Source organism: Aulonocara stuartgranti (genome assembly GCF_965226115.1).
Source record: "Aulonocara stuartgranti genome assembly, chromosome: 8".
In the NCBI taxonomy this organism is placed as follows: domain Eukaryota; kingdom Metazoa; phylum Chordata; class Actinopteri; order Cichliformes; family Cichlidae; genus Aulonocara; species Aulonocara stuartgranti.
Window position 1 is genome coordinate 15,817,947 of NC_138959.1, and position 27,340 is coordinate 15,845,286.

The 27,340-nt window shown below is 40.7% G+C and overlaps 3 protein-coding genes across 3 annotated transcripts in view; all 3 read right to left on the reverse strand.

Annotated features, from left to right (window-relative positions):
- The window catches only part of LOC309713164 (IgGFc-binding protein-like), a gene marked incomplete at both ends in the record, with an annotated part of 6,746 nt that extends 5,729 nt beyond the window's left edge, over window positions 1-1,017 (reverse strand). Inside the window, 3 exons of the mRNA XM_082544565.1 lie at window positions 71-211; window positions 368-887; window positions 985-1,017. Of these exons, the coding sequence (XP_082400691.1) occupies window positions 71-211; window positions 368-887; window positions 985-1,017 (694 nt within the window). The remainder of the gene's footprint in view (window positions 1-70; window positions 212-367; window positions 888-984) is intronic.
- Window positions 1,018-1,190: 173 nt separating this feature from the next.
- On the reverse strand, window positions 1,191-5,925 carry LOC309713165 (alpha-tectorin-like; the record flags this gene model as incomplete). The annotated part of the gene is made up of 4 exons (XM_082544566.1): window positions 1,191-1,261; window positions 3,585-3,750; window positions 5,112-5,308; window positions 5,481-5,925. 4 exons carry the CDS (start codon window positions 5,923-5,925, stop codon window positions 1,191-1,193), a joined length of 879 nt encoding a protein of 292 aa, XP_082400692.1.
- Window positions 5,926-6,349: 424 nt separating this feature from the next.
- The window catches only part of LOC309713166 (IgGFc-binding protein-like), a gene marked incomplete at both ends in the record, with an annotated part of 35,987 nt that continues 14,996 nt past the window's right edge, over window positions 6,350-27,340 (reverse strand). The window contains 21 exons of the mRNA XM_082544567.1: window positions 6,350-6,960; window positions 7,053-7,605; window positions 7,723-8,306; window positions 8,406-8,982; window positions 9,069-9,469; window positions 11,680-11,845; window positions 13,207-13,403; window positions 13,576-13,813; window positions 14,457-15,055; window positions 15,148-15,700; window positions 15,818-16,401; window positions 16,558-17,077; window positions 17,164-17,451; window positions 19,788-19,940; window positions 21,302-21,498; window positions 21,671-21,908; window positions 22,552-23,150; window positions 23,243-23,795; window positions 23,913-24,496; window positions 24,596-25,172; window positions 25,259-25,659. Of these exons, the coding sequence (XP_082400693.1) occupies window positions 6,350-6,960; window positions 7,053-7,605; window positions 7,723-8,306; window positions 8,406-8,982; window positions 9,069-9,469; window positions 11,680-11,845; window positions 13,207-13,403; window positions 13,576-13,813; window positions 14,457-15,055; window positions 15,148-15,700; window positions 15,818-16,401; window positions 16,558-17,077; window positions 17,164-17,451; window positions 19,788-19,940; window positions 21,302-21,498; window positions 21,671-21,908; window positions 22,552-23,150; window positions 23,243-23,795; window positions 23,913-24,496; window positions 24,596-25,172; window positions 25,259-25,659 (9,173 nt within the window). The remainder of the gene's footprint in view (window positions 6,961-7,052; window positions 7,606-7,722; window positions 8,307-8,405; window positions 8,983-9,068; window positions 9,470-11,679; window positions 11,846-13,206; window positions 13,404-13,575; window positions 13,814-14,456; window positions 15,056-15,147; window positions 15,701-15,817; window positions 16,402-16,557; window positions 17,078-17,163; window positions 17,452-19,787; window positions 19,941-21,301; window positions 21,499-21,670; window positions 21,909-22,551; window positions 23,151-23,242; window positions 23,796-23,912; window positions 24,497-24,595; window positions 25,173-25,258; window positions 25,660-27,340) is intronic.

The window sequence follows — 27,340 nt, forward strand, 5'->3', positions numbered from 1 at the left end:
GTTTGTCCAGAGCGGTAGTAACGGCCCTCAAAGCTGCAGCCACACTCAGCATGAGGGACGCAGACCCCACCACTGAGGATGTAGCCTGAATCACAGATGCAGCTTTCCTGGGGAGGTAGAGGGCAGTTATGGGTAGAGTTGGGATTAACACAGGTAGGTGGACATCCTGTGCCTTCAGACTCAAAGTGGCTGTTGGCTGGACATGGGATTTCTAGGCATAAGAGAACAACATCGATATTTACATCGGTGGAATTTTAATACAATAATATTTTGAAATAATGCAAAAAAAAAAAAAAAGTGATTAACATACCACAAAAGCCAGGTGTCCTCCAACTTGGTAGCCGAATACCACTTTGTTGACACTGACTTGCATACACACTTAGGGCTTGACAGAGAATAGGTCGGTACCCTCCTCCTACACACAGATCATACACACAACTGTCCACAAAGGACTGTGGAGGAAGTTGCTGATGGCAAGCCGTGAAAGGTCCAGAACTACTGCTGAGGATACCACAGTGGTCAGTGTTGCTGTACAATGCTGTCTCTTCTACAGTGCAAACAGCACAGTCCAGACCTCCGCACTGTGGCCCACAGCCAGGCTCATCATCCCCAGATGCTTGCCAGCTGTTAGCAAAAACCACATCAGAGCTCACAACCTCACCGTCACGAGTTTGAAAGTCATCTCTACGAATGCCATTGAAGTTTCCACAAAGACCGCATGTACCATTCTGGTAAGTGTAGGGCAAGCTGATCTGAACATGATGAATTGTGTCATAAGACACCACTAAACCAAAGTCAGTGCTGACAAACACAGAAAAACCTGACTCATAAACCTGCACGGTGCCATTGCTAAGGGAGAATGGAGTGAATGCAAAGTTCCCGTTAACCTGTAAAAAAACCAGCAAATATATCAAGTGAGAAAAGTATATCTGGTCATAAAGTGTAGAATTTATCCAGAATCAAAATGACCAACCTTAGCCTGACCATGGCGTCCTTTGACAAGCTCAATTGTGTCATTGTAGACATGCACTTTCACCAGTCGTGTCCAAGAGACTTGAGTACTGTCTCTGTGCTCATTTTTGCCTTCTACTCTGTAGTAGGGCCGTCCACTATTACATTGCTCAGAGAGAACATACGTGCAAGTGCCTTGAAAGTGAAACACTGTGTCATCAAAGGTGTAGTAATGGGGATCACCGCTTATGGTGCAGGTTCCTCTTGGCACTGTCTGACAGGAGAACTGGAAGGAAGCTGGCTTGCAGATCTGTGAAAAGGAGCACGGCTCATTGCGGCACTGCAAGCCTGTTGAGGTACATGTGCACTTCTGTGCACAGGTCCTGTCACTCCAGAATGAAGCACCCAGCTGCACTAATTCACCTTAAAAAGAATAAAAGGAAATGTCCCTTATGCCTTGTGTTAAATGTCCAGACATTTACATTCATAAAGCTTTAGGAAAAAACTTTCAAACCTTACATTTTTTTCATGTACTGTCAAATAACAGCAGGAATTGCCTCAAGGCACTTTATATTGTAAACTAAAGACCCTCAAATAACAGAGAGACCACTGCAACAATCCAACAATGCCTAACAGCAGTCTGAGATGTGCTCTGTTGGGAGGATACGGCACTATGATTTCATTAAGATAAGATGAGGCCTGATTGTTCAAGACCTATATGAGGAAAATAATTTTACATTTGAATCTGGCTTTAACAGGGAGCAAAAGAAGGGAAGCTAGGATAGGAGAAATATGTTCTTTCTTTTTAGTCCCTGTCCGTACTGCAGCATTTTGGATCAACTCAATGCTTTTCAGTGAGTTTTTGGGAAAATCTGATAATACAGACCGTTCTCACTCCCGAGGCGTAACATCCCGACGTTTTGTCACGTCCCATGGCGTTCCTGAGGAACGCGAAAGGTGACCTTCCGCGTTCTTATGGTACGCGCCGGGTTATGGATGAAATCAAGTGGAATGACGGTCCTGCGGTAATAGAGGTTCCAGCCCTGTATTCCAGCCCTAAACCTAACCTTATTCCTAACCCTAACCATAACGTTATTCCTAATCTTAACCAGTACTTTAATGGCATGAAATAGTGTTTTCCCAAGCGATGTTGAGAAAAAGAGCAAACATTTGTAGATTGAGACCAAACGGTTCTCATATTCCCTCATTTTTCCGATCTCGTCATTTAGGAACGTGTTGGGTGTCCAAAAACATAATATGTTGACAATTTGTCACCTAGCATAAAATGTTACACTTTGAGAGTGAGAACGTGTTGGATAATAACGAATCACAGTAGGCCAGACTTTAACCCTTTAAGACCTACCATAGAACCAAGTCTGCCAGAGCTTACTTTATATTTTTACATGCTGTAGTGCCATTTTTGGGAGCATTTCAATTTGATATACATCAATACAACCATTATAGCCCAAATTTTAATAATATGTCTGCATTAAGTGCATAGTAATTACATAAATTGCAAAAAAGTGCAATAAACTACAAAAAATAAATCGTTTTTGTTTTTTTAACATATATTTCTAGTTAGAGAAATTTAAGAGGCTTATCCCTCAAAACTTTAAATACAAAAAAGTTGCACAAAATAGTTTCCCACCACAGGAAATTTATTTTGAGTGTCTTTATAGTTTTATTTTTGAAATACACCAATTTTTATATACTGCAGGAAAAACGAAAATAAATATTATAGTGCAAATTTGCAAAAAAAACAGCATATGCATCAAAATAAACTATTTCCAGCAGTGCAATATGAGTCCTAAGCATCCCAGAAACGACACAGAAAGTCATAGAGTCAAACATAACTTTTAAAAACACCAGTATAGGCTCATAAGGCCCTGATGGTAAAAAACTACATTTCCGGAAAATGACATCACTTCCGGTTTTGGGCAGGACATGGCGGACATGCGATAGTTCACGCTGATGGATGTAGGAAGTGTTACAAACAGCTGATCGAATCAGCAAAGCGTGTTTCTGGAATATTATGTTTTTGTTGCTGCAAGTGCTTTTTATGCAGTTTTTGCAAAGCTATATGTGGAAGGAAACTGTGACTTAGGACAAGCTGGTGGCATAAGATGTAAGTACAACTCCTCCGGTTTCATATGCAAAAAAAATTATTGTGCTAGCTTATGTGGTTGCAATGCTACCAGGATTTAAAGATAGTTATGCAACACAGAGCGTGCCCGCTCCGACCGGCTTTAAAGGGTTAAGTAATGAATGCATGAACTAATTTTTTGGCGTCACTCTCAAATAGGATTTTTCTAATTAAAATGCAAGAAAGCCATTCTAATTATTTGTTTAATATGAGCACTGAAGGACACAACCTGGTCAAAAACAATGCAAACATTTCTCTTAGTGTTACTGGAGGCCACGGTAATCCCAGTCCGAGTGTGCATCTGGTTAGACATCATGTTTGTAAGAGTTTTATAGCTGAGTACAATAATCTTATCTTTATCTGAATTTGAAGCAGAAAATTAAAGATCATCCATGTCTTTATGTCTTTAAGACATTCCTACAGTTTAGTCTCATGGTTTCATTGACAGAGCTGGAGATCATCTGCATAGCAGGGAAAATGTACACGATACCTTTGAAAGATACTGTGCAGGTGGTAGCATTGTAACAGCCCAGCTGGCCATCTCTGATGGAGCACTGCTGTTCAGGAGTGCACGACGAGGCAGAACATCGCAGGTCATTTGGAGCGTGACATTCACATCTCTGGGAGCAACCATCTGTCCAGAAGGACTCGCCAGCCTGTGAACCACACCACACCAAATCATAGCCAAATTGATACAACAAATACAGTTCTTAAAATACCATTTTGAAGGATTTTGTTTTCATTAATTGTAGGTGATTTAGTGCAGTAATTGCTAGATCACTGCAAACTGCAACTATTAATGTACTAAATATTGTGACAGAGCAACTACTCATATCTGTTGATCTTTCTCCCACAGAAAGGACAGATGCTAAATGCCACAATTTCAAGAAATTGTTCTGTTCTGATGTAGCTGTATAATCTTCAACTGATTGTTTTAATGCATTCATTTATTTAGGGACAGATTTTTTCCCCCCCAAAATTCTGCAGTTTAAAGAGTTAGAGCATCATTCTGCTTGTATAGCTACATATTAATTATTTTCTTTTTAGTGGTGTAATATAAAACAGTCATAATAGCTATGCTGAATATATGATAGCAAATGAAGACCTTTTTTTGTGATCCTAAGATTTCAGTTATATGAAACTATAAACTGTAGTTTTGCATTTTGCAACCCCTATTATTTGCTATTTCATAGAAACTACCACATTTCCAGGTATTCATCATGCTTCCTGAAATTTTTCATTTGGTTTGGATTTTATTCGGTTATTAACATGGAACTAACATTTTTTCCATGTTGCAGCCCTGATTCCTGGTTATTAGACCTAAACTACCACATGTTTCCAGGTAATGTCAGTTTGCATTTTGTAGCCTTGTTTCTTGGTTATTGAACAGAAACCAACATTGATTCCAGGTAAGATATCAGATTTAAACATAATATTTACGGTGATACTGTTGTCAAACAAAAAAGAATGTTGGTGAATGAGGCAGGATTCATTCCAGCATTATGGCAATATGGTAATGGTATCCCAAAACATTAAAACTTAAAATCATATTAGTATCTTGTTACCCTATTATTATGAGGTTAGTATATATAAAAATGTGTTTAATTGTTAGTAAATGTGACTATACTATTACTAATTGGGTTTTTTAAGCTCATGTACATACATTTGTATCCATATTATCACTTATAATTTATGGTCTGTTATTACATAGATTTAAATGTAATAGTACTCACTAGATCACTTGGTTATTACTCTGGAAATGAAGTGGCAATTATTTGCTATATATCTTGTTTTTATCTTCCTGTTTCTACCTTGTTACCTCAATATTACCACATTATTACTGAGCTATAATAGACTCTGTTGTTTCTTTAATATATATTTCTGAATTTTAAGCTTTGTCACAGTCCAAAACACTTCACGAAGCTTTCTAAATGTAAGAAGGGCAAGTCTGCTGATTCTGCTGATTTGAAGGGAATTACTTCAAAGAGTATTTACTATTGACTTTAATATGTCTTACATCATAGTAGAATCCGTCATACTGGCAGCCACAGCTTTCCACTGGGACACACCTGGTCCCACTCTTGATGAAGCCTTCATCACAGAAACATCCCTCAGAGCAGAACTGCTCACAGGTTTCATCAATGTGACTGGAACAGGTGTGGCCACAGTCAGTACCGCACAGCTCATAATGGCTGTTGGCTGGACAGTCCAGTGCTTAATAAGTGAGAAACGTGACAAATGGCACTAGTCAGACATACCACTTTTAATGTAATACAGTGTGGATACAGTGAGTATTGTAAAATTGTTGGACTTTTTATTTCTGAAGTGGTTAGCAAATTTCTTGTACATTTAGATATAAATAAAATATAATGACATGTTGACTCACTGCAGGTGGTGTTCTCTCTCCAAGGATAGATTCGAACATTAGCAGACTGACAGGCACTGACATATGATTCAATGGCACTGCACAAGAGATCGTGGCCTTGATTTCCTGACAAACATACATCAAACACGCAGTCGTTGAAATATGGCGCCGGGTCCACCTCTTCGTGGCAGAAACTGAAGGGCCCATCAGCTGCCTGTATCACCTCACACTGATCTCTAGCAGGCTGTTCATTGGCACACTGTGGACAGGAGGAGCCACAGCCATCATTGCACGTGTAGTTGCCTGGCACCTTCCAGGCTCTCCCAAACTCATCTGGAGATGTGACTATCGTTCCAGATGGTGTGTGAAAGTCATCATTTGGATTTCCATTGAAATTTCCACAAAGTCCACATATTTTTTCTCTGTTGATGACAACAGTTAGCAATAGTCCTTGTGTTAGTTTCATAAGGATAAATTATTAGTAAATAAATTATTTATATAGCTGGGATTATCCTGTTTTTTAAAGCATGTCAAACAAAAATTACTTCAGCTTTGATGGGTGGGAATTGTACCTGTAATTTGGTGGTACGGAGATAAACACTGCACTATATCCATTATAGGTAACACTCAAGCCAAAATTAGTGCTGACAAGTATACGAGATCCTGTTGCATAGATAGACACATTACCTTCATTCAAGACAATAGGTAAATTTCTAGTTACTCCATTCACCTAGAAGAGATATGCAAAGAAAATCAGTGGGTAGTTTTTCTACTTTTTAATTGTTATTTTTTTCATTCACAGCAGTAAAAATATCCCTAAAATATATGTAGCTGCCATTTACTTCATACACCTGAAATTGTTCATAACAATCATCGAATGAGAACTATCACTAACTACTTACTTGTACCAAACCTCTTCTGTCCCTTGACATATGCACGTTGTAGCCCCAGACATTCACAAAAACTTCAGCTACTATTGAAAGTGGAAGCCCATTCAATGCCTCATTCTTAGCTTCCACGGAAAACTGATTGAGCTCATCAGTGGCATTACAGAGGGTCACCAGAACATAGCGGCAGGTTCCTTGGAAGTCATAGGCCTTACGATCAAAGGTGATGTAGTGAGGGTCTCCAGAGGCAGAGCAGGTGCCATGAAGGTTGGGATGGCAGCCAAACTCGCCCTCCACCACACGGCAGGACTCCTGGGGCCCACAGGAGTTGGGAGTACAGTGGACGTTCCCTGTAGTGCCGTTACAGGTACACAAGCTCTGACATTCTTCACCATCCCAGAACTGCTCACCACCTTGGTGATAGCGTCCTTGATGATAGCATCCACAAGATGTTGGTGGAACGCACTGGTCACCATTGAGGATAAAACCACTGTTACACTGACAGCCCTCCTGGCACACAGTATCACAGGTGAAGGGGAAAGAAAGGCTGGGGCAAGCAGAAGGACAAGAGGTTCCACAGAGTTCATAATGGCTGTTTGATGGGCAGGTTAGTGCTGGAGAAAAACAAACAGGTTAACATAAAAAAGCATTTTTAAACATTTGGAGATCATGGCTAGAATTAATTCAAAAACAGTTGAATGCTTACCACAGCCAGTTGCATTTCTCCATTGTCCTAAGGCAACACCCTTCTGTTGACACATTAGTGCATAATCTCGTAGGACACCACACAGAGTTGATGCTGGATTGTTAGAGCCCCCCATGATCTCCACACATACATCCACCTGCTGGCTCGGGTCAACCACAGACCAACAGGGTACAAATGGCCCATCTGGTGAGCTGAGAATGCCACAGTACTCAGTAGAATTGTAATTAGTTGTAGAATTTTGGTTCATGCTTTCCACGCAGTGAGCAGCCAGAGAGCCATCTCGCCAACTGTCTCCAAAGTCCTGAGAACTGTTGATCAGGACACCGTTGGGTGTATTGAAGTCATCATGTGGATGACCATTGTAATTACCACAGAGTCCACCCAGTGAACCATTGTAGACACCAGGAGCAGTGACACGGACAAAGTGAGGCCAGACTGTCTGCACAGTTACACCAAAGGAGGTGCGAATGATGACACTGTAAATGCTGCTGTGGAAGATCTGGATTCGGTTGGATGTAGTGCTGAAAGGTAGCCTGATCAGCTGACCGTTAACCTGCAGGATCATCCAGTTTTTTGCAGTTAACAAGACTTAAACAGTATTGTGTCCGTGTACACATAAATAAATATTAAAGGAAGAACATAATTTTAAGTAAGTGTTCCATTCACTTACCTTCACTTTACTGTTCCTTGCCATCTCAATAGATACGTGTATCCCCTCTGCTTCAAAATGCAGAATTCGTGCAAAACCATGCTGGCCTCTTGGCACTTTTTCTGCTGTCACCATGAAGTGTGGGTGACTGGACAGTCCCATAACTTTGGCAAGTGTCAATCGACACGCCCCAGGATATTGGTATGTCAGTCCATCAAATGTCTGATATGACCCTGGGCCTCTGATCCAGCATGTTTCATAGCTATTTGGTCTGCATCCTCTTTCTCCATCCTCCACCCTGCATGATTCAAGTGGGCCACAACCATGAGAGTGGCAAGTCATGGAGCCATAACTGCAGCTACAACGTCTCCCACAGTCTCCGTCTAGTATTACAGTTTGTCCAGAGCGGTAGTAACGGCCCTCAAAGCTGCAGCCACACTCAGCATGAGGGACGCAGACCCCACCACTGAGGATGTAGCCTGAATCACAGATGCAGCTTTCCTGGGGAGGTAGAGGGCAGTTATGGGTAGAGTTGGGATTAACACAGGTAGGTGGACATCCTGTGCCTTCAGACTCAAAGTGGCTGTTGGCTGGACATGGGATTTCTAGGCATAAGAGAACAACATCGATATTTACATCGGTGGAATTTTAATACAATAATATTTTGAAATAATGCAAAAAAAAAAAAAAAGTGATTAACATACCACAAAAGCCAGGTGTCCTCCAACTTGGTAGCCGAATACCACTTTGTTGACACTGACTTGCATACACACTTAGGGCTTGACAGAGAATAGGTCGGTACCCTCCTCCTACACACAGATCATACACACAACTGTCCACAAAGGACTGTGGAGGAAGTTGCTGATGGCAAGCCGTGAAAGGTCCAGAACTACTGCTGAGGATACCACAGTGGTCAGTGTTGCTGTACAATGCTGTCTCTTCTACAGTGCAAACAGCACAGTCCAGACCTCCGCACTGTGGCCCACAGCCAGGCTCATCATCCCCAGATGCTTGCCAGCTGTTAGCAAAAACCACATCAGAGCTCACAACCTCACCGTCACGAGTTTGAAAGTCATCTCTACGAATGCCATTGAAGTTTCCACAAAGACCGCATGTACCATTCTGGTAAGTGTAGGGCAAGCTGATCTGAACATGATGAATTGTGTCATAAGACACCACTAAACCAAAGTCAGTGCTGACAAACACAGAAAAACCTGACTCATAAACCTGCACGGTGCCATTGCTAAGGGAGAATGGAGTGAATGCAAAGTTCCCGTTAACCTGTAAAAAAACCAGCAAATATATCAAGTGAGAAAAGTATATCTGGTCATAAAGTGTAGAATTTATCCAGAATCAAAATGACCAACCTTAGCCTGACCATGGCGTCCTTTGACAAGCTCAATTGTGTCATTGTAGACATGCACTTTCACCAGTCGTGTCCAAGAGACTTGAGTACTGTCTCTGTGCTCATTTTTGCCTTCTACTCTGTAGTAGGGCCGTCCACTATTACATTGCTCAGAGAGAACATACGTGCAAGTGCCTTGAAAGTGAAACACTGTGTCATCAAAGGTGTAGTAATGGGGATCACCGCTTATGGTGCAGGTTCCTCTTGGCACTGTCTGACAGGAGAACTGGAAGGAAGCTGGCTTGCAGATCTGTGAAAAGGAGCACGGCTCATTGCGGCACTGCAAGCCTGTTGAGGTACATGTGCACTTCTGTGCACAGGTCCTGTCACTCCAGAATGAAGCACCCAGCTGCACTAATTCACCTTAAAAAGAATAAAAGGAAATGTCCCTTATGCCTTGTGTTAAATGTCCAGACATTTACATTCATAAAGCTTTAGGAAAAAACTTTCAAACCTTACATTTTTTTCATGTACTGTCAAATAACAGCAGGAATTGCCTCAAGGCACTTTATATTGTAAACTAAAGACCCTCAAATAACAGAGAGACCACTGCAACAATCCAACAATGCCTAACAGCAGTCTGAGATGTGCTCTGTTGGGAGGATACGGCACTATGATTTCATTAAGATAAGATGAGGCCTGATTGTTCAAGACCTATATGAGGAAAATAATTTTACATTTGAATCTGGCTTTAACAGGGAGCAAAAGAAGGGAAGCTAGGATAGGAGAAATATGTTCTTTCTTTTTAGTCCCTGTCCGTACTGCAGCATTTTGGATCAACTCAATGCTTTTCAGTGAGTTTTTGGGAAAATCTGATAATACAGACCGTTCTCACTCCCGAGGCGTAACATCCCGACGTTTTGTCACGTCCCATGGCGTTCCTGAGGAACGCGAAAGGTGACCTTCCGCGTTCTTATGGTACGCGCCGGGTTATGGATGAAATCAAGTGGAATGACGGTCCTGCGGTAATAGAGGTTCCAGCCCTGTATTCCAGCCCTAAACCTAACCTTATTCCTAACCCTAACCATAACGTTATTCCTAATCTTAACCAGTACTTTAATGGCATGAAATAGTGTTTTCCCAAGCGATGTTGAGAAAAAGAGCAAACATTTGTAGATTGAGACCAAACGGTTCTCATATTCCCTCATTTTTCCGATCTCGTCATTTAGGAACGTGTTGGGTGTCCAAAAACATAATATGTTGACAATTTGTCACCTAGCATAAAATGTTACACTTTGAGAGTGAGAACGTGTTGGATAATAACGAATCACAGTAGGCCAGACTTTAACCCTTTAAGACCTACCATAGAACCAAGTCTGCCAGAGCTTACTTTATATTTTTACATGCTGTAGTGCCATTTTTGGGAGCATTTCAATTTGATATACATCAATACAACCATTATAGCCCAAATTTTAATAATATGTCTGCATTAAGTGCATAGTAATTACATAAATTGCAAAAAAGTGCAATAAACTACAAAAAATAAATCGTTTTTGTTTTTTTAACATATATTTCTAGTTAGAGAAATTTAAGAGGCTTATCCCTCAAAACTTTAAATACAAAAAAGTTGCACAAAATAGTTTCCCACCACAGGAAATTTATTTTGAGTGTCTTTATAGTTTTATTTTTGAAATACACCAATTTTTATATACTGCAGGAAAAACGAAAATAAATATTATAGTGCAAATTTGCAAAAAAAACAGCATATGCATCAAAATAAACTATTTCCAGCAGTGCAATATGAGTCCTAAGCATCCCAGAAACGACACAGAAAGTCATAGAGTCAAACATAACTTTTAAAAACACCAGTATAGGCTCATAAGGCCCTGATGGTAAAAAACTACATTTCCGGAAAATGACATCACTTCCGGTTTTGGGCAGGACATGGCGGACATGCGATAGTTCACGCTGATGGATGTAGGAAGTGTTACAAACAGCTGATCGAATCAGCAAAGCGTGTTTCTGGAATATTATGTTTTTGTTGCTGCAAGTGCTTTTTATGCAGTTTTTGCAAAGCTATATGTGGAAGGAAACTGTGACTTAGGACAAGCTGGTGGCATAAGATGTAAGTACAACTCCTCCGGTTTCATATGCAAAAAAAATTATTGTGCTAGCTTATGTGGTTGCAATGCTACCAGGATTTAAAGATAGTTATGCAACACAGAGCGTGCCCGCTCCGACCGGCTTTAAAGGGTTAAGTAATGAATGCATGAACTAATTTTTTGGCGTCACTCTCAAATAGGATTTTTCTAATTAAAATGCAAGAAAGCCATTCTAATTATTTGTTTAATATGAGCACTGAAGGACACAACCTGGTCAAAAACAATGCAAACATTTCTCTTAGTGTTACTGGAGGCCACGGTAATCCCAGTCCGAGTGTGCATCTGGTTAGACATCATGTTTGTAAGAGTTTTATAGCTGAGTACAATAATCTTATCTTTATCTGAATTTGAAGCAGAAAATTAAAGATCATCCATGTCTTTATGTCTTTAAGACATTCCTACAGTTTAGTCTCATGGTTTCATTGACAGAGCTGGAGATCATCTGCATAGCAGGGAAAATGTACACGATACCTTTGAAAGATACTGTGCAGGTGGTAGCATTGTAACAGCCCAGCTGGCCATCTCTGATGGAGCACTGCTGTTCAGGAGTGCACGACGAGGCAGAACATCGCAGGTCATTTGGAGCGTGACATTCACATCTCTGGGAGCAACCATCTGTCCAGAAGGACTCGCCAGCCTGTGAACCACACCACACCAAATCATAGCCAAATTGATACAACAAATACAGTTCTTAAAATACCATTTTGAAGGATTTTGTTTTCATTAATTGTAGGTGATTTAGTGCAGTAATTGCTAGATCACTGCAAACTGCAACTATTAATGTACTAAATATTGTGACAGAGCAACTACTCATATCTGTTGATCTTTCTCCCACAGAAAGGACAGATGCTAAATGCCACAATTTCAAGAAATTGTTCTGTTCTGATGTAGCTGTATAATCTTCAACTGATTGTTTTAATGCATTCATTTATTTAGGGACAGATTTTTTCCCCCCCAAAATTCTGCAGTTTAAAGAGTTAGAGCATCATTCTGCTTGTATAGCTACATATTAATTATTTTCTTTTTAGTGGTGTAATATAAAACAGTCATAATAGCTATGCTGAATATATGATAGCAAATGAAGACCTTTTTTTGTGATCCTAAGATTTCAGTTATATGAAACTATAAACTGTAGTTTTGCATTTTGCAACCCCTATTATTTGCTATTTCATAGAAACTACCACATTTCCAGGTATTCATCATGCTTCCTGAAATTTTTCATTTGGTTTGGATTTTATTCGGTTATTAACATGGAACTAACATTTTTTCCATGTTGCAGCCCTGATTCCTGGTTATTAGACCTAAACTACCACATGTTTCCAGGTAATGTCAGTTTGCATTTTGTAGCCTTGTTTCTTGGTTATTGAACAGAAACCAACATTGATTCCAGGTAAGATATCAGATTTAAACATAATATTTACGGTGATACTGTTGTCAAACAAAAAAGAATGTTGGTGAATGAGGCAGGATTCATTCCAGCATTATGGCAATATGGTAATGGTATCCCAAAACATTAAAACTTAAAATCATATTAGTATCTTGTTACCCTATTATTATGAGGTTAGTATATATAAAAATGTGTTTAATTGTTAGTAAATGTGACTATACTATTACTAATTGGGTTTTTTAAGCTCATGTACATACATTTGTATCCATATTATCACTTATAATTTATGGTCTGTTATTACATAGATTTAAATGTAATAGTACTCACTAGATCACTTGGTTATTACTCTGGAAATGAAGTGGCAATTATTTGCTATATATCTTGTTTTTATCTTCCTGTTTCTACCTTGTTACCTCAATATTACCACATTATTACTGAGCTATAATAGACTCTGTTGTTTCTTTAATATATATTTCTGAATTTTAAGCTTTGTCACAGTCCAAAACACTTCACGAAGCTTTCTAAATGTAAGAAGGGCAAGTCTGCTGATTCTGCTGATTTGAAGGGAATTACTTCAAAGAGTATTTACTATTGACTTTAATATGTCTTACATCATAGTAGAATCCATCATACTGGCAGCCACAGCTTTCCACTGGGACACACCTGGTCCCACTCTTGATGAAGCCTTCATCACAGAAACATCCCTCAGAGCAGAACTGCTCACAGGTTTCATCAATGTGACTGGAACAGGTGTGGCCACAGTCAGTACCGCACAGCTCATAATGGCTGTTGGCTGGACAGTCCAGTGCTTAATAAGTGAGAAACGTGACAAATGGCACTAGTCAGACATACCACTTTTAATGTAATACAGTGTGGATACAGTGAGTATTGTAAAATTGTTGGACTTTTTATTTCTGAAGTGGTTAGCAAATTTCTTGTACATTTAGATATAAATAAAATATAATGACATGTTGACTCACTGCAGGTGGTGTTCTCTCTCCAAGGATAGATTCGAACATTAGCAGACTGACAGGCACTGACATATGATTCAATGGCACTGCACAAGAGATCGTGGCCTTGATTTCCTGACAAACATACATCAAACACGCAGTCGTTGAAATATGGCGCCGGGTCCACCTCCTCGTGGCAGAAACTGAAGGGCCCATCAGCTGCCTGTATCACCTCACACTGATCTCTAGCAGGCTGTTCATTGGCACACTGTGGACAGGAGGAGCCACAGCCATCATTGCACGTGTAGTTGCCTGGCACCTTCCAGGCTCTCCCAAACTCATCTGGAGATGTGACTATCGTTCCAGATGGTGTGTGAAAGTCATCATTTGGATTTCCATTGAAATTTCCACAAAGTCCACATATTTTTTCTCTGTTGATGACAACAGTTAGCAATAGTCCTTGTGTTAGTTTCATAAGGATAAATTATTAGTAAATAAATTATTTATATAGCTGGGATTATCCTGTTTTTTAAAGCATGTCAAACAAAAATTACTTCAGCTTTGATGGGTGGGAATTGTACCTGTAATTTGGTGGTACGGAGATAAACACTGCACTATATCCATTATAGGTAACACTCAAGCCAAAATTAGTGCTGACAAGTATACGAGATCCTGTTGCATAGATAGACACATTACCTTCATTCAAGACAATAGGTAAATTTCTAGTTACTCCATTCACCTAGAAGAGATATGCAAAGAAAATCAGTGGGTAGTTTTTCTACTTTTTAATTGTTATTTTTTTCATTCACAGCAGTAAAAATATCCCTAAAATATATGTAGCTGCCATTTACTTCATACACCTGAAATTGTTCATAACAATCATCGAATGAGAACTATCACTAACTACTTACTTGTACCAAACCTCTTCTGTCCCTTGACATATGCACGTTGTAGCCCCAGACATTCACAAAAACTTCAGCTACTATTGAAAGTGGAAGCCCATTCAATGCCTCATTCTTAGCTTCCACGGAAAACTGATTGAGCTCATCAGTGGCATTACAGAGGGTCACCAGAACATAGCGGCAGGTTCCTTGGAAGTCATAGGCCTTACGATCAAAGGTGATGTAGTGAGGGTCTCCAGAGGCAGAGCAGGTGCCATGAAGGTTGGGATGGCAGCCAAACTCGCCCTCCACCACACGGCAGGACTCCTGGGGCCCACAGGAGTTGGGAGTACAGTGGACGTTCCCTGTAGTGCCGTTACAGGTACACAAGCTCTGACATTCTTCACCATCCCAGAACTGCTCACCACCTTGGTGATAGCGTCCTTGATGATAGCATCCACAAGATGTTGGTGGAACGCACTGGTCACCATTGAGGATAAAACCACTGTTACACTGACAGCCCTCCTGGCACACAGTATCACAGGTGAAGGGGAAAGAAAGGCTGGGGCAAGCAGAAGGACAAGAGGTTCCACAGAGTTCATAATGGCTGTTTGATGGGCAGGTTAGTGCTGGAGAAAAACAAACAGGTTAACATAAAAAAGCATTTTTAAACATTTGGAGATCATGGCTAGAATTAATTCAAAAACAGTTGAATGCTTACCACAGCCAGTTGCATTTCTCCATTGTCCTAAGGCAACACCCTTCTGTTGACACATTAGTGCATAATCTCGTAGGACACCACACAGAGTTGATGCTGGATTGTTAGAGCCCCCCATGATCTCCACACATACATCCACCTGCTGGCTCGGGTCAACCACAGACCAACAGGGTACAAATGGCCCATCTGGTGAGCTGAGAATGCCACAGTACTCAGTAGAATTGTAATTAGTTGTAGAATTTTGGTTCATGCTTTCCACGCAGTGAGCAGCCAGAGAGCCATCTCGCCAACTGTCTCCAAAGTCCTGAGAACTGTTGATCAGGACACCGTTGGGTGTATTGAAGTCATCATGTGGATGACCATTGTAATTACCACAGAGTCCACCCAGTGAACCATTGTAGACACCAGGAGCAGTGACACGGACAAAGTGAGGCCAGACTGTCTGCACAGTTACACCAAAGGAGGTGCGAATGATGACACTGTAAATGCTGCTGTGGAAGATCTGGATTCGGTTGGATGTAGTGCTGAAAGGTAGCCTGATCAGCTGACCGTTAACCTGCAGGATCATCCAGTTTTTTGCAGTTAACAAGACTTAAACAGTATTGTGTCCGTGTACACATAAATAAATATTAAAGGAAGAACATAATTTTAAGTAAGTGTTCCATTCACTTACCTTCACTTTACTGTTCCTTGCCATCTCAATAGATACGTGTATCCCCTCTGCTTCAAAATGCAGAATTCGTGCAAAACCATGCTGGCCTCTTGGCACTTTTTCTGCTGTCACCATGAAGTGTGGGTGACTGGACAGTCCCATAACTTTGGCAAGTGTCAATCGACACGCCCCAGGATATTGGTATGTCAGTCCATCAAATGTCTGATATGACCCTGGGCCTCTGATCCAGCATGTTTCATAGCTATTTGGTCTGCATCCTCTTTCTCCATCCTCCACCCTGCATGATTCAAGTGGGCCACAACCATGAGAGTGGCAAGTCATGGAGCCATAACTGCAGCTACAACGTCTCCCACAGTCTCCGTCTAGTATTACAGTTTGTCCAGAGCGGTAGTAACGGCCCTCAAAGCTGCAGCCACACTCAGCATGAGGGACGCAGACCCCACCACTGAGGATGTAGCCTGAATCACAGATGCAGCTTTCCTGGGGAGGTAGAGGGCAGTTATGGGTAGAGTTGGGATTAACACAGGTAGGTGGACATCCTGTGCCTTCAGACTCAAAGTGGCTGTTGGCTGGACATGGGATTTCTAGGCATAAGAGAACAACATCGATATTTACATCGGTGGAATTTTAATACAATAATATTTTGAAATAATGCAAAAAAAAAAAAAAAGTGATTAACATACCACAAAAGCCAGGTGTCCTCCAACTTGGTAGCCGAATACCACTTTGTTGACACTGACTTGCATACACACTTAGGGCTTGACAGAGAATAGGTCGGTACCCTCCTCCTACACACAGATCATACACACAACTGTCCACAAAGGACTGTGGAGGAAGTTGCTGATGGCAAGCCGTGAAAGGTCCAGAACTACTGCTGAGGATACCACAGTGGTCAGTGTTGCTGTACAATGCTGTCTCTTCTACAGTGCAAACAGCACAGTCCAGACCTCCGCACTGTGGCCCACAGCCAGGCTCATCATCCCCAGATGCTTGCCAGCTGTTAGCAAAAACCACATCAGAGCTCACAACCTCACCGTCACGAGTTTGAAAGTCATCTCTACGAATGCCATTGAAGTTTCCACAAAGACCGCATGTACCATTCTGGTAAGTGTAGGGCAAGCTGATCTGAACATGATGAATTGTGTCATAAGACACCACTAAACCAAAGTCAGTGCTGACAAACACAGAAAAACCTGACTCATAAACCTGCACGGTGCCATTGCTAAGGGAGAATGGAGTGAATGCAAAGTTCCCGTTAACCTGTAAAAAAACCAGCAAATATATCAAGTGAGAAAAGTATATCTGGTCATAAAGTGTAGAATTTATCCAGAATCAAAATGACCAACCTTAGCCTGACCATGGCGTCCTTTGACAAGCTCAATTGTGTCATTGTAGACATGCACTTTCACCAGTCGTGTCCAAGAGACTTGAGTACTGTCTCTGTGCTCATTTTTGCCTTCTACTCTGTAGTAGGGCCGTCCACTATTACATTGCTCAGAGAGAACATACGTGCAAGTGCCTTGAAAGTGAAACACTGTGTCATCAAAGGTGTAGTAATGGGGATCACCGCTTATGGTGCAGGTTCCTCTTGGCACTGTCTGACAGGAGAACTGGAAGGAAGCTGGCTTGCAGATCTGTGAAAAGGAGCACGGCTCATTGCGGCACTGCAAGCCTGTTGAGGTACATGTGCACTTCTGTGCACAGGTCCTGTCACTCCAGAATGAAGCACCCAGCTGCACTAATTCACCTTAAAAAGAATAAAAGGAAATGTCCCTTATGCCTTGTGTTAAATGTCCAGACATTTACATTCATAAAGCTTTAGGAAAAAACTTTCAAACCTTACATTTTTTTCATGTACTGTCAAATAACAGCAGGAATTGCCTCAAGGCACTTTATATTGTAAACTAAAGACCCTCAAATAACAGAGAGACCACTGCAACAATCCAACAATGCCTAACAGCAGTCTGAGATGTGCTCTGTTGGGAGGATACGGCACTATGATTTCATTAAGATAAGATGAGGCCTGATTGTTCAAGACCTATATGAGGAAAATAATTTTACATTTGAATCTGGCTTTAACAGGGAGCAAAAGAAGGGAAGCTAGGATAGGAGAAATATGTTCTTTCTTTTTAGTCCCTGTCCGTACTGCAGCATTTTGGATCAACTCAATGCTTTTCAGTGAGTTTTTGGGAAAATCTGATAATACAGACCGTTCTCACTCCCGAGGCGTAACATCCCGACGTTTTGTCACGTCCCATGGCGTTCCTGAGGAACGCGAAAGGTGACCTTCCGCGTTCTTATGGTACGCGCCGGGTTATGGATGAAATCAAGTGGAATGACGGTCCTGCGGTAATAGAGGTTCCAGCCCTGTATTCCAGCCCTAAACCTAACCTTATTCCTAACCCTAACCATAACGTTATTCCTAATCTTAACCAGTACTTTAATGGCATGAAATAGTGTTTTCCCAAGCGATGTTGAGAAAAAGAGCAAACATTTGTAGATTGAGACCAAACGGTTCTCATATTCCCTCATTTTTCCGATCTCGTCATTTAGGAACGTGTTGGGTGTCCAAAAACATAATATGTTGACAATTTGTCACCTAGCATAAAATGTTACACTTTGAGAGTGAGAACGTGTTGGATAATAACGAATCACAGTAGGCCAGACTTTAACCCTTTAAGACCTACCATAGAACCAAGTCTGCCAGAGCTTACTTTATATTTTTACATGCTGTAGTGCCATTTTTGGGAGCATTTCAATTTGATATACATCAATACAACCATTATAGCCCAAATTTTAATAATATGTCTGCATTAAGTGCATAGTAATTACATAAATTGCAAAAAAGTGCAATAAACTACAAAAAATAAATCGTTTTTGTTTTTTTAACATATATTTCTAGTTAGAGAAATTTAAGAGGCTTATCCCTCAAAACTTTAAATACAAAAAAGTTGCACAAAATAGTTTCCCACCACAGGAAATTTATTTTGAGTGTCTTTATAGTTTTATTTTTGAAATACACCAATTTTTATATACTGCAGGAAAAACGAAAATAAATATTATAGTGCAAATTTGCAAAAAAAACAGCATATGCATCAAAATAAACTATTTCCAGCAGTGCAATATGAGTCCTAAGCATCCCAGAAACGACACAGAAAGTCATAGAGTCAAACATAACTTTTAAAAACACCAGTATAGGCTCATAAGGCCCTGATGGTAAAAAACTACATTTCCGGAAAATGACATCACTTCCGGTTTTGGGCAGGACATGGCGGACATGCGATAGTTCACGCTGATGGATGTAGGAAGTGTTACAAACAGCTGATCGAATCAGCAAAGCGTGTTTCTGGAATATTATGTTTTTGTTGCTGCAAGTGCTTTTTATGCAGTTTTTGCAAAGCTATATGTGGAAGGAAACTGTGACTTAGGACAAGCTGGTGGCATAAGATGTAAGTACAACTCCTCCGGTTTCATATGCAAAAAAAATTATTGTGCTAGCTTATGTGGTTGCAATGCTACCAGGATTTAAAGATAGTTATGCAACACAGAGCGTGCCCGCTCCGACCGGCTTTAAAGGGTTAAGTAATGAATGCATGAACTAATTTTTTGGCGTCACTCTCAAATAGGATTTTTCTAATTAAAATGCAAGAAAGCCATTCTAATTATTTGTTTAATATGAGCACTGAAGGACACAACCTGGTCAAAAACAATGCAAACATTTCTCTTAGTGTTACTGGAGGCCACGGTAATCCCAGTCCGAGTGTGCATCTGGTTAGACATCATGTTTGTAAGAGTTTTATAGCTGAGTACAATAATCTTATCTTTATCTGAATTTGAAGCAGAAAATTAAAGATCATCCATGTCTTTATGTCTTTAAGACATTCCTACAGTTTAGTCTCATGGTTTCATTGACAGAGCTGGAGATCATCTGCATAGCAGGGAAAATGTACACGATACCTTTGAAAGATACTGTGCAGGTGGTAGCATTGTAACAGCCCAGCTGGCCATCTCTGATGGAGCACTGCTGTTCAGGAGTGCACGACGAGGCAGAACATCGCAGGTCATTTGGAGCGTGACATTCACATCTCTGGGAGCAACCATCTGTCCAGAAGGACTCGCCAGCCTGTGAACCACACCACACCAAATCATAGCCAAATTGATACAACAAATACAGTTCTTAAAATACCATTTTGAAGGATTTTGTTTTCATTAATTGTAGGTGATTTAGTGCAGTAATTGCTAGATCACTGCAAACTGCAACTATTAATGTACTAAATATTGTGACAGAGCAACTACTCATATCTGTTGATCTTTCTCCCACAGAAAGGACAGATGCTAAATGCCACAATTTCAAGAAATTGTTCTGTTCTGATGTAGCTGTATAATCTTCAACTGATTGTTTTAATGCATTCATTTATTTAGGGACAGATTTTTTCCCCCCCAAAATTCTGCAGTTTAAAGAGTTAGAGCATCATTCTGCTTGTATAGCTACATATTAATTATTTTCTTTTTAGTGGTGTAATATAAAACAGTCATAATAGCTATGCTGAATATATGATAGCAAATGAAGACCTTTTTTTGTGATCCTAAGATTTCAGTTATATGAAACTATAAACTGTAGTTTTGCATTTTGCAACCCCTATTATTTGCTATTTCATAGAAACTACCACATTTCCAGGTATTCATCATGCTTCCTGAAATTTTTCATTTGGTTTGGATTTTATTCGGTTATTAACATGGAACTAACATTTTTTCCATGTTGCAGCCCTGATTCCTGGTTATTAGACCTAAACTACCACATGTTTCCAGGTAATGTCAGTTTGCATTTTGTAGCCTTGTTTCTTGGTTATTGAACAGAAACCAACATTGATTCCAGGTAAGATATCAGATTTAAACATAATATTTACGGTGATACTGTTGTCAAACAAAAAAGAATGTTGGTGAATGAGGCAGGATTCATTCCAGCATTATGGCAATATGGTAATGGTATCCCAAAACATTAAAACTTAAAATCATATTAGTATCTTGTTACCCTATTATTATGAGGTTAGTATATATAAAAATGTGTTTAATTGTTAGTAAATGTGACTATACTATTACTAATTGGGTTTTTTAAGCTCATGTACATACATTTGTATCCATATTATCACTTATAATTTATGGTCTGTTATTACATAGATTTAAATGTAATAGTACTCACTAGATCACTTGGTTATTACTCTGGAAATGAAGTGGCAATTATTTGCTATATATCTTGTTTTTATCTTCCTGTTTCTACCTTGTTACCTCAATATTACCACATTATTACTGAGCTATAATAGACTCTGTTGTTTCTTTAATATATATTTCTGAATTTTAAGCTTTGTCACAGTCCAAAACACTTCACGAAGCTTTCTAAATGTAAGAAGGGCAAGTCTGCTGATTCTGCTGATTTGAAGGGAATTACTTCAAAGAGTATTTACTATTGACTTTAATATGTCTTACATCATAGTAGAATCCGTCATACTGGCAGCCACAGCTTTCCACTGGGACACACCTGGTCCCACTCTTGATGAAGCCTTCATCACAGAAACATCCCTCAGAGCAGAACTGCTCACAGGTTTCATCAATGTGACTGGAACAGGTGTGGCCACAGTCAGTACCGCACAGCTCATAATGGCTGTTGGCTGGACAGTCCAGTGCTTAATAAGTGAGAAACGTGACAAATGGCACTAGTCAGACATACCACTTTTAATGTAATACAGTGTGGATACAGTGAGTATTGTAAAATTGTTGGACTTTTTATTTCTGAAGTGGTTAGCAAATTTCTTGTACATTTAGATATAAATAAAATATAATGACATGTTGACTCACTGCAGGTGGTGTTCTCTCTCCAAGGATAGATTCGAACATTAGCAGACTGACAGGCACTGACATATGATTCAATGGCACTGCACAAGAGATCGTGGCCTTGATTTCCTGACAAACATACATCAAACACGCAGTCGTTGAAATATGGCGCCGGGTCCACCTCTTCGTGGCAGAAACTGAAGGGCCCATCAGCTGCCTGTATCACCTCACACTGATCTCTAGCAGGCTGTTCATTGGCACACTGTGGACAGGAGGAGCCACAGCCATCATTGCACGTGTAGTTGCCTGGCACCTTCCAGGCTCTCCCAAACTCATCTGGAGATGTGACTATCGTTCCAGATGGTGTGTGAAAGTCATCATTTGGATTTCCATTGAAATTTCCACAAAGTCCACATATTTTTTCTCTGTTGATGACAACAGTTAGCAATAGTCCTTGTGTTAGTTTCATAAGGATAAATTATTAGTAAATAAATTATTTATATAGCTGGGATTATCCTGTTTTTTAAAGCATGTCAAACAAAAATTACTTCAGCTTTGATGGGTGGGAATTGTACCTGTAATTTGGTGGTACGGAGATAAACACTGCACTATATCCATTATAGGTAACACTCAAGCCAAAATTAGTGCTGACAAGTATACGAGATCCTGTTGCATAGATAGACACATTACCTTCATTCAAGACAATAGGTAAATTTCTAGTTACTCCATTCACCTAGAAGAGATATGCAAAGAAAATCAGTGGGTAGTTTTTCTACTTTTTAATTGTTATTTTTTTCATTCACAGCAGTAAAAATATCCCTAAAATATATGTAGCTGCCATTTACTTCATACACCTGAAATTGTTCATAACAATCATCGAATGAGAACTATCACTAACTACTTACTTGTACCAAACCTCTTCTGTCCCTTGACATATGCACGTCGTAGCCCCAGACATTCACAAAAACTTCAGCTACTATTGAAAGTGGAAGCCCATTCAATGCCTCATTCTTAGCTTCCACGGAAAACTGATTGAGCTCATCAGTGGCATTACAGAGGGTCACCAGAACATAGCGGCAGGTTCCTTGGAAGTCATAGGCCTTACGATCAAAGGTGATGTAGTGAGGGTCTCCAGAGGCAGAGCAGGTGCCATGAAGGTTGGGATGGCAGCCAAACTCGCCCTCCACCACACGGCAGGACTCCTGGGGCCCACAGGAGTTGGGAGTACAGTGGACGTTCCCTGTAGTGCCGTTACAGGTACACAAGCTCTGACATTCTTCACCATCCCAGAACTGCTCACCACCTTGGTGATAGCGTCCTTGATGATAGCATCCACAAGATGTTGGTGGAACGCACTGGTCACCATTGAGGATAAAACCACTGTTACACTGACAGCCCTCCTGGCACACAGTATCACAGGTGAAGGGGAAAGAAAGGCTGGGGCAAGCAGAAGGACAAGAGGTTCCACAGAGTTCATAATGGCTGTTTGATGGGCAGGTTAGTGCTGGAGAAAAACAAACAGGTTAACATAAAAAAGCATTTTTAAACATTTGGAGATCATGGCTAGAATTAATTCAAAAACAGTTGAATGCTTACCACAGCCAGTTGCATTTCTCCATTGTCCTAAGGCAACACCCTTCTGTTGACACATTAGTGCATAATCTCGTAGGACACCACACAGAGTTGATGCTGGATTGTTAGAGCCCCCCATGATCTCCACACATACATCCACCTGCTGGCTCGGGTCAACCACAGACCAACAGGGTACAAATGGCCCATCTGGTGAGCTGAGAATGCCACAGTACTCAGTAGAATTGTAATTAGTTGTAGAATTTTGGTTCATGCTTTCCACGCAGTGAGCAGCCAGAGAGCCATCTCGCCAACTGTCTCCAAAGTCCTGAGAACTGTTGATCAGGACACCGTTGGGTGTATTGAAGTCATCATGTGGATGACCATTGTAATTACCACAGAGTCCACCCAGTGAACCATTGTAGACACCAGGAGCAGTGACACGGACAAAGTGAGGCCAGACTGTCTGCACAGTTACACCAAAGGAGGTGCGAATGATGACACTGTAAATGCTGCTGTGGAAGATCTGGATTCGGTTGGATGTAGTGCTGAAAGGTAGCCTGATCAGCTGACCGTTAACCTGCAGGATCATCCAGTTTTTTGCAGTTAACAAGACTTAAACAGTATTGTGTCCGTGTACACATAAATAAATATTAAAGGAAGAACATAATTTTAAGTAAGTGTTCCATTCACTTACCTTCACTTTACTGTTCCTTGCCATCTCAATAGATACGTGTATCCCCTCTGCTTCAAAATGCAGAATTCGTGCAAAACCATGCTGGCCTCTTGGCACTTTTTCTGCTGTCACCATGAAGTGTGGGTGACTGGACAGTCCCATAACTTTGGCAAGTGTCAATCGACACGCCCCAGGATATTGGTATGTCAGTCCATCAAATGTCTGATATGACCCTGGGCCTCTGATCCAGCATGTTTCATAGCTATTTGGTCTGCATCCTCTTTCTCCATCCTCCACCCTGCATGATTCAAGTGGGCCACAACCATGAGAGTGGCAAGTCATGGAGCCATAACTGCAGCTACAACGTCTCCCACAGTCTCCGTCTAGTATTACAGTTTGTCCAGAGCGGTAGTAACGGCCCTCAAAGCTGCAGCCACACTCAGCATGAGGGACGCAGACCCCACCACTGAGGATGTAGCCTGAATCACAGATGCAGCTTTCCTGGGGAGGTAGAGGGCAGTTATGGGTAGAGTTGGGATTAACACAGGTAGGTGGACATCCTGTGCCTTCAGACTCAAAGTGGCTGTTGGCTGGACATGGGATTTCTAGGCATAAGAGAACAACATCGATATTTACATCGGTGGAATTTTAATACAATAATATTTTGAAATAATGCAAAAAAAAAAAAAAAGTGATTAACATACCACAAAAGCCAGGTGTCCTCCAACTTGGTAGCCGAATACCACTTTGTTGACACTGACTTGCATACACACTTAGGGCTTGACAGAGAATAGGTCGGTACCCTCCTCCTACACACAGATCATACACACAACTGTCCACAAAGGACTGTGGAGGAAGTTGCTGATGGCAAGCCGTGAAAGGTCCAGAACTACTGCTGAGGATACCACAGTGGTCAGTGTTGCTGTACAATGCTGTCTCTTCTACAGTGCAAACAGCACAGTCCAGACCTCCGCACTGTGGCCCACAGCCAGGCTCATCATCCCCAGATGCTTGCCAGCTGTTAGCAAAAACCACATCAGAGCTCACAACCTCACCGTCACGAGTTTGAAAGTCATCTCTACGAATGCCATTGAAGTTTCCACAAAGACCGCATGTACCATTCTGGTAAGTGTAGGGCAAGCTGATCTGAACATGATGAATTGTGTCATAAGACACCACTAAACCAAAGTCAGTGCTGACAAACACAGAAAAACCTGACTCATAAACCTGCACGGTGCCATTGCTAAGGGAGAATGGAGTGAATGCAAAGTTCCCGTTAACCTGTAAAAAAACCAGCAAATATATCAAGTGAGAAAAGTATATCTGGTCATAAAGTGTAGAATTTATCCAGAATCAAAATGACCAACCTTAGCCTGACCATGGCGTCCTTTGACAAGCTCAATTGTGTCATTGTAGACATGCACTTTCACCAGTCGTGTCCAAGAGACTTGAGTACTGTCTCTGTGCTCATTTTTGCCTTCTACTCTGTAGTAGGGCCGTCCACTATTACATTGCTCAGAGAGAACATACGTGCAAGTGCCTTGAAAGTGAAACACTGTGTCATCAAAGGTGTAGTAATGGGGATCACCGCTTATGGTGCAGGTTCCTCTTGGCACTGTCTGACAGGAGAACTGGAAGGAAGCTGGCTTGCAGATCTGTGAAAAGGAGCACGGCTCATTGCGGCACTGCAAGCCTGTTGAGGTACATGTGCACTTCTGTGCACAGGTCCTGTCACTCCAGAATGAAGCACCCAGCTGCACTAATTCACCTTAAAAAGAATAAAAGGAAATGTCCCTTATGCCTTGTGTTAAATGTCCAGACATTTACATTCATAAAGCTTTAGGAAAAAACTTTCAAACCTTACATTTTTTTCATGTACTGTCAAATAACAGCAGGAATTGCCTCAAGGCACTTTATATTGTAAACTAAAGACCCTCAAATAACAGAGAGACCACTGCAACAATCCAACAATGCCTAACAGCAGTCTGAGATGTGCTCTGTTGGGAGGATACGGCACTATGATTTCATTAAGATAAGATGAGGCCTGATTGTTCAAGACCTATATGAGGAAAATAATTTTACATTTGAATCTGGCTTTAACAGGGAGCAAAAGAAGGGAAGCTAGGATAGGAGAAATATGTTCTTTCTTTTTAGTCCCTGTCCGTACTGCAGCATTTTGGATCAACTCAATGCTTTTCAGTGAGTTTTTGGGAAAATCTGATAATACAGACCGTTCTCACTCCCGAGGCGTAACATCCCGACGTTTTGTCACGTCCCATGGCGTTCCTGAGGAACGCGAAAGGTGACCTTCCGCGTTCTTATGGTACGCGCCGGGTTATGGATGAAATCAAGTGGAATGACGGTCCTGCGGTAATAGAGGTTCCAGCCCTGTATTCCAGCCCTAAACCTAACCTTATTCCTAACCCTAACCATAACGTTATTCCTAATCTTAACCAGTACTTTAATGGCATGAAATAGTGTTTTCCCAAGCGATGTTGAGAAAAAGAGCAAACATTTGTAGATTGAGACCAAACGGTTCTCATATTCCCTCATTTTTCCGATCTCGTCATTTAGGAACGTGTTGGGTGTCCAAAAACATAATATGTTGACAATTTGTCACCTAGCATAAAATGTTACACTTTGAGAGTGAGAACGTGTTGGATAATAACGAATCACAGTAGGCCAGACTTTAACCCTTTAAGACCTACCATAGAACCAAGTCTGCCAGAGCTTACTTTATATTTTTACATGCTGTAGTGCCATTTTTGGGAGCATTTCAATTTGATATACATCAATACAACCATTATAGCCCAAATTTTAATAATATGTCTGCATTAAGTGCATAGTAATTACATAAATTGCAAAAAAGTGCAATAAACTACAAAAAATAAATCGTTTTTGTTTTTTTAACATATATTTCTAGTTAGAGAAATTTAAGAGGCTTATCCCTCAAAACTTTAAATACAAAAAAGTTGCACAAAATAGTTTCCCACCACAGGAAATTTATTTTGAGTGTCTTTATAGTTTTATTTTTGAAATACACCAATTTTTATATACTGCAGGAAAAACGAAAATAAATATTATAGTGCAAATTTGCAAAAAAAACAGCATATGCATCAAAATAAACTATTTCCAGCAGTGCAATATGAGTCCTAAGCATCCCAGAAACGACACAGAAAGTCATAGAGTCAAACATAACTTTTAAAAACACCAGTATAGGCTCATAAGGCCCTGATGGTAAAAAACTACATTTCCGGAAAATGACATCACTTCCGGTTTTGGGCAGGACATGGCGGACATGCGATAGTTCACGCTGATGGATGTAGGAAGTGTTACAAACAGCTGATCGAATCAGCAAAGCGTGTTTCTGGAATATTATGTTTTTGTTGCTGCAAGTGCTTTTTATGCAGTTTTTGCAAAGCTATATGTGGAAGGAAACTGTGACTTAG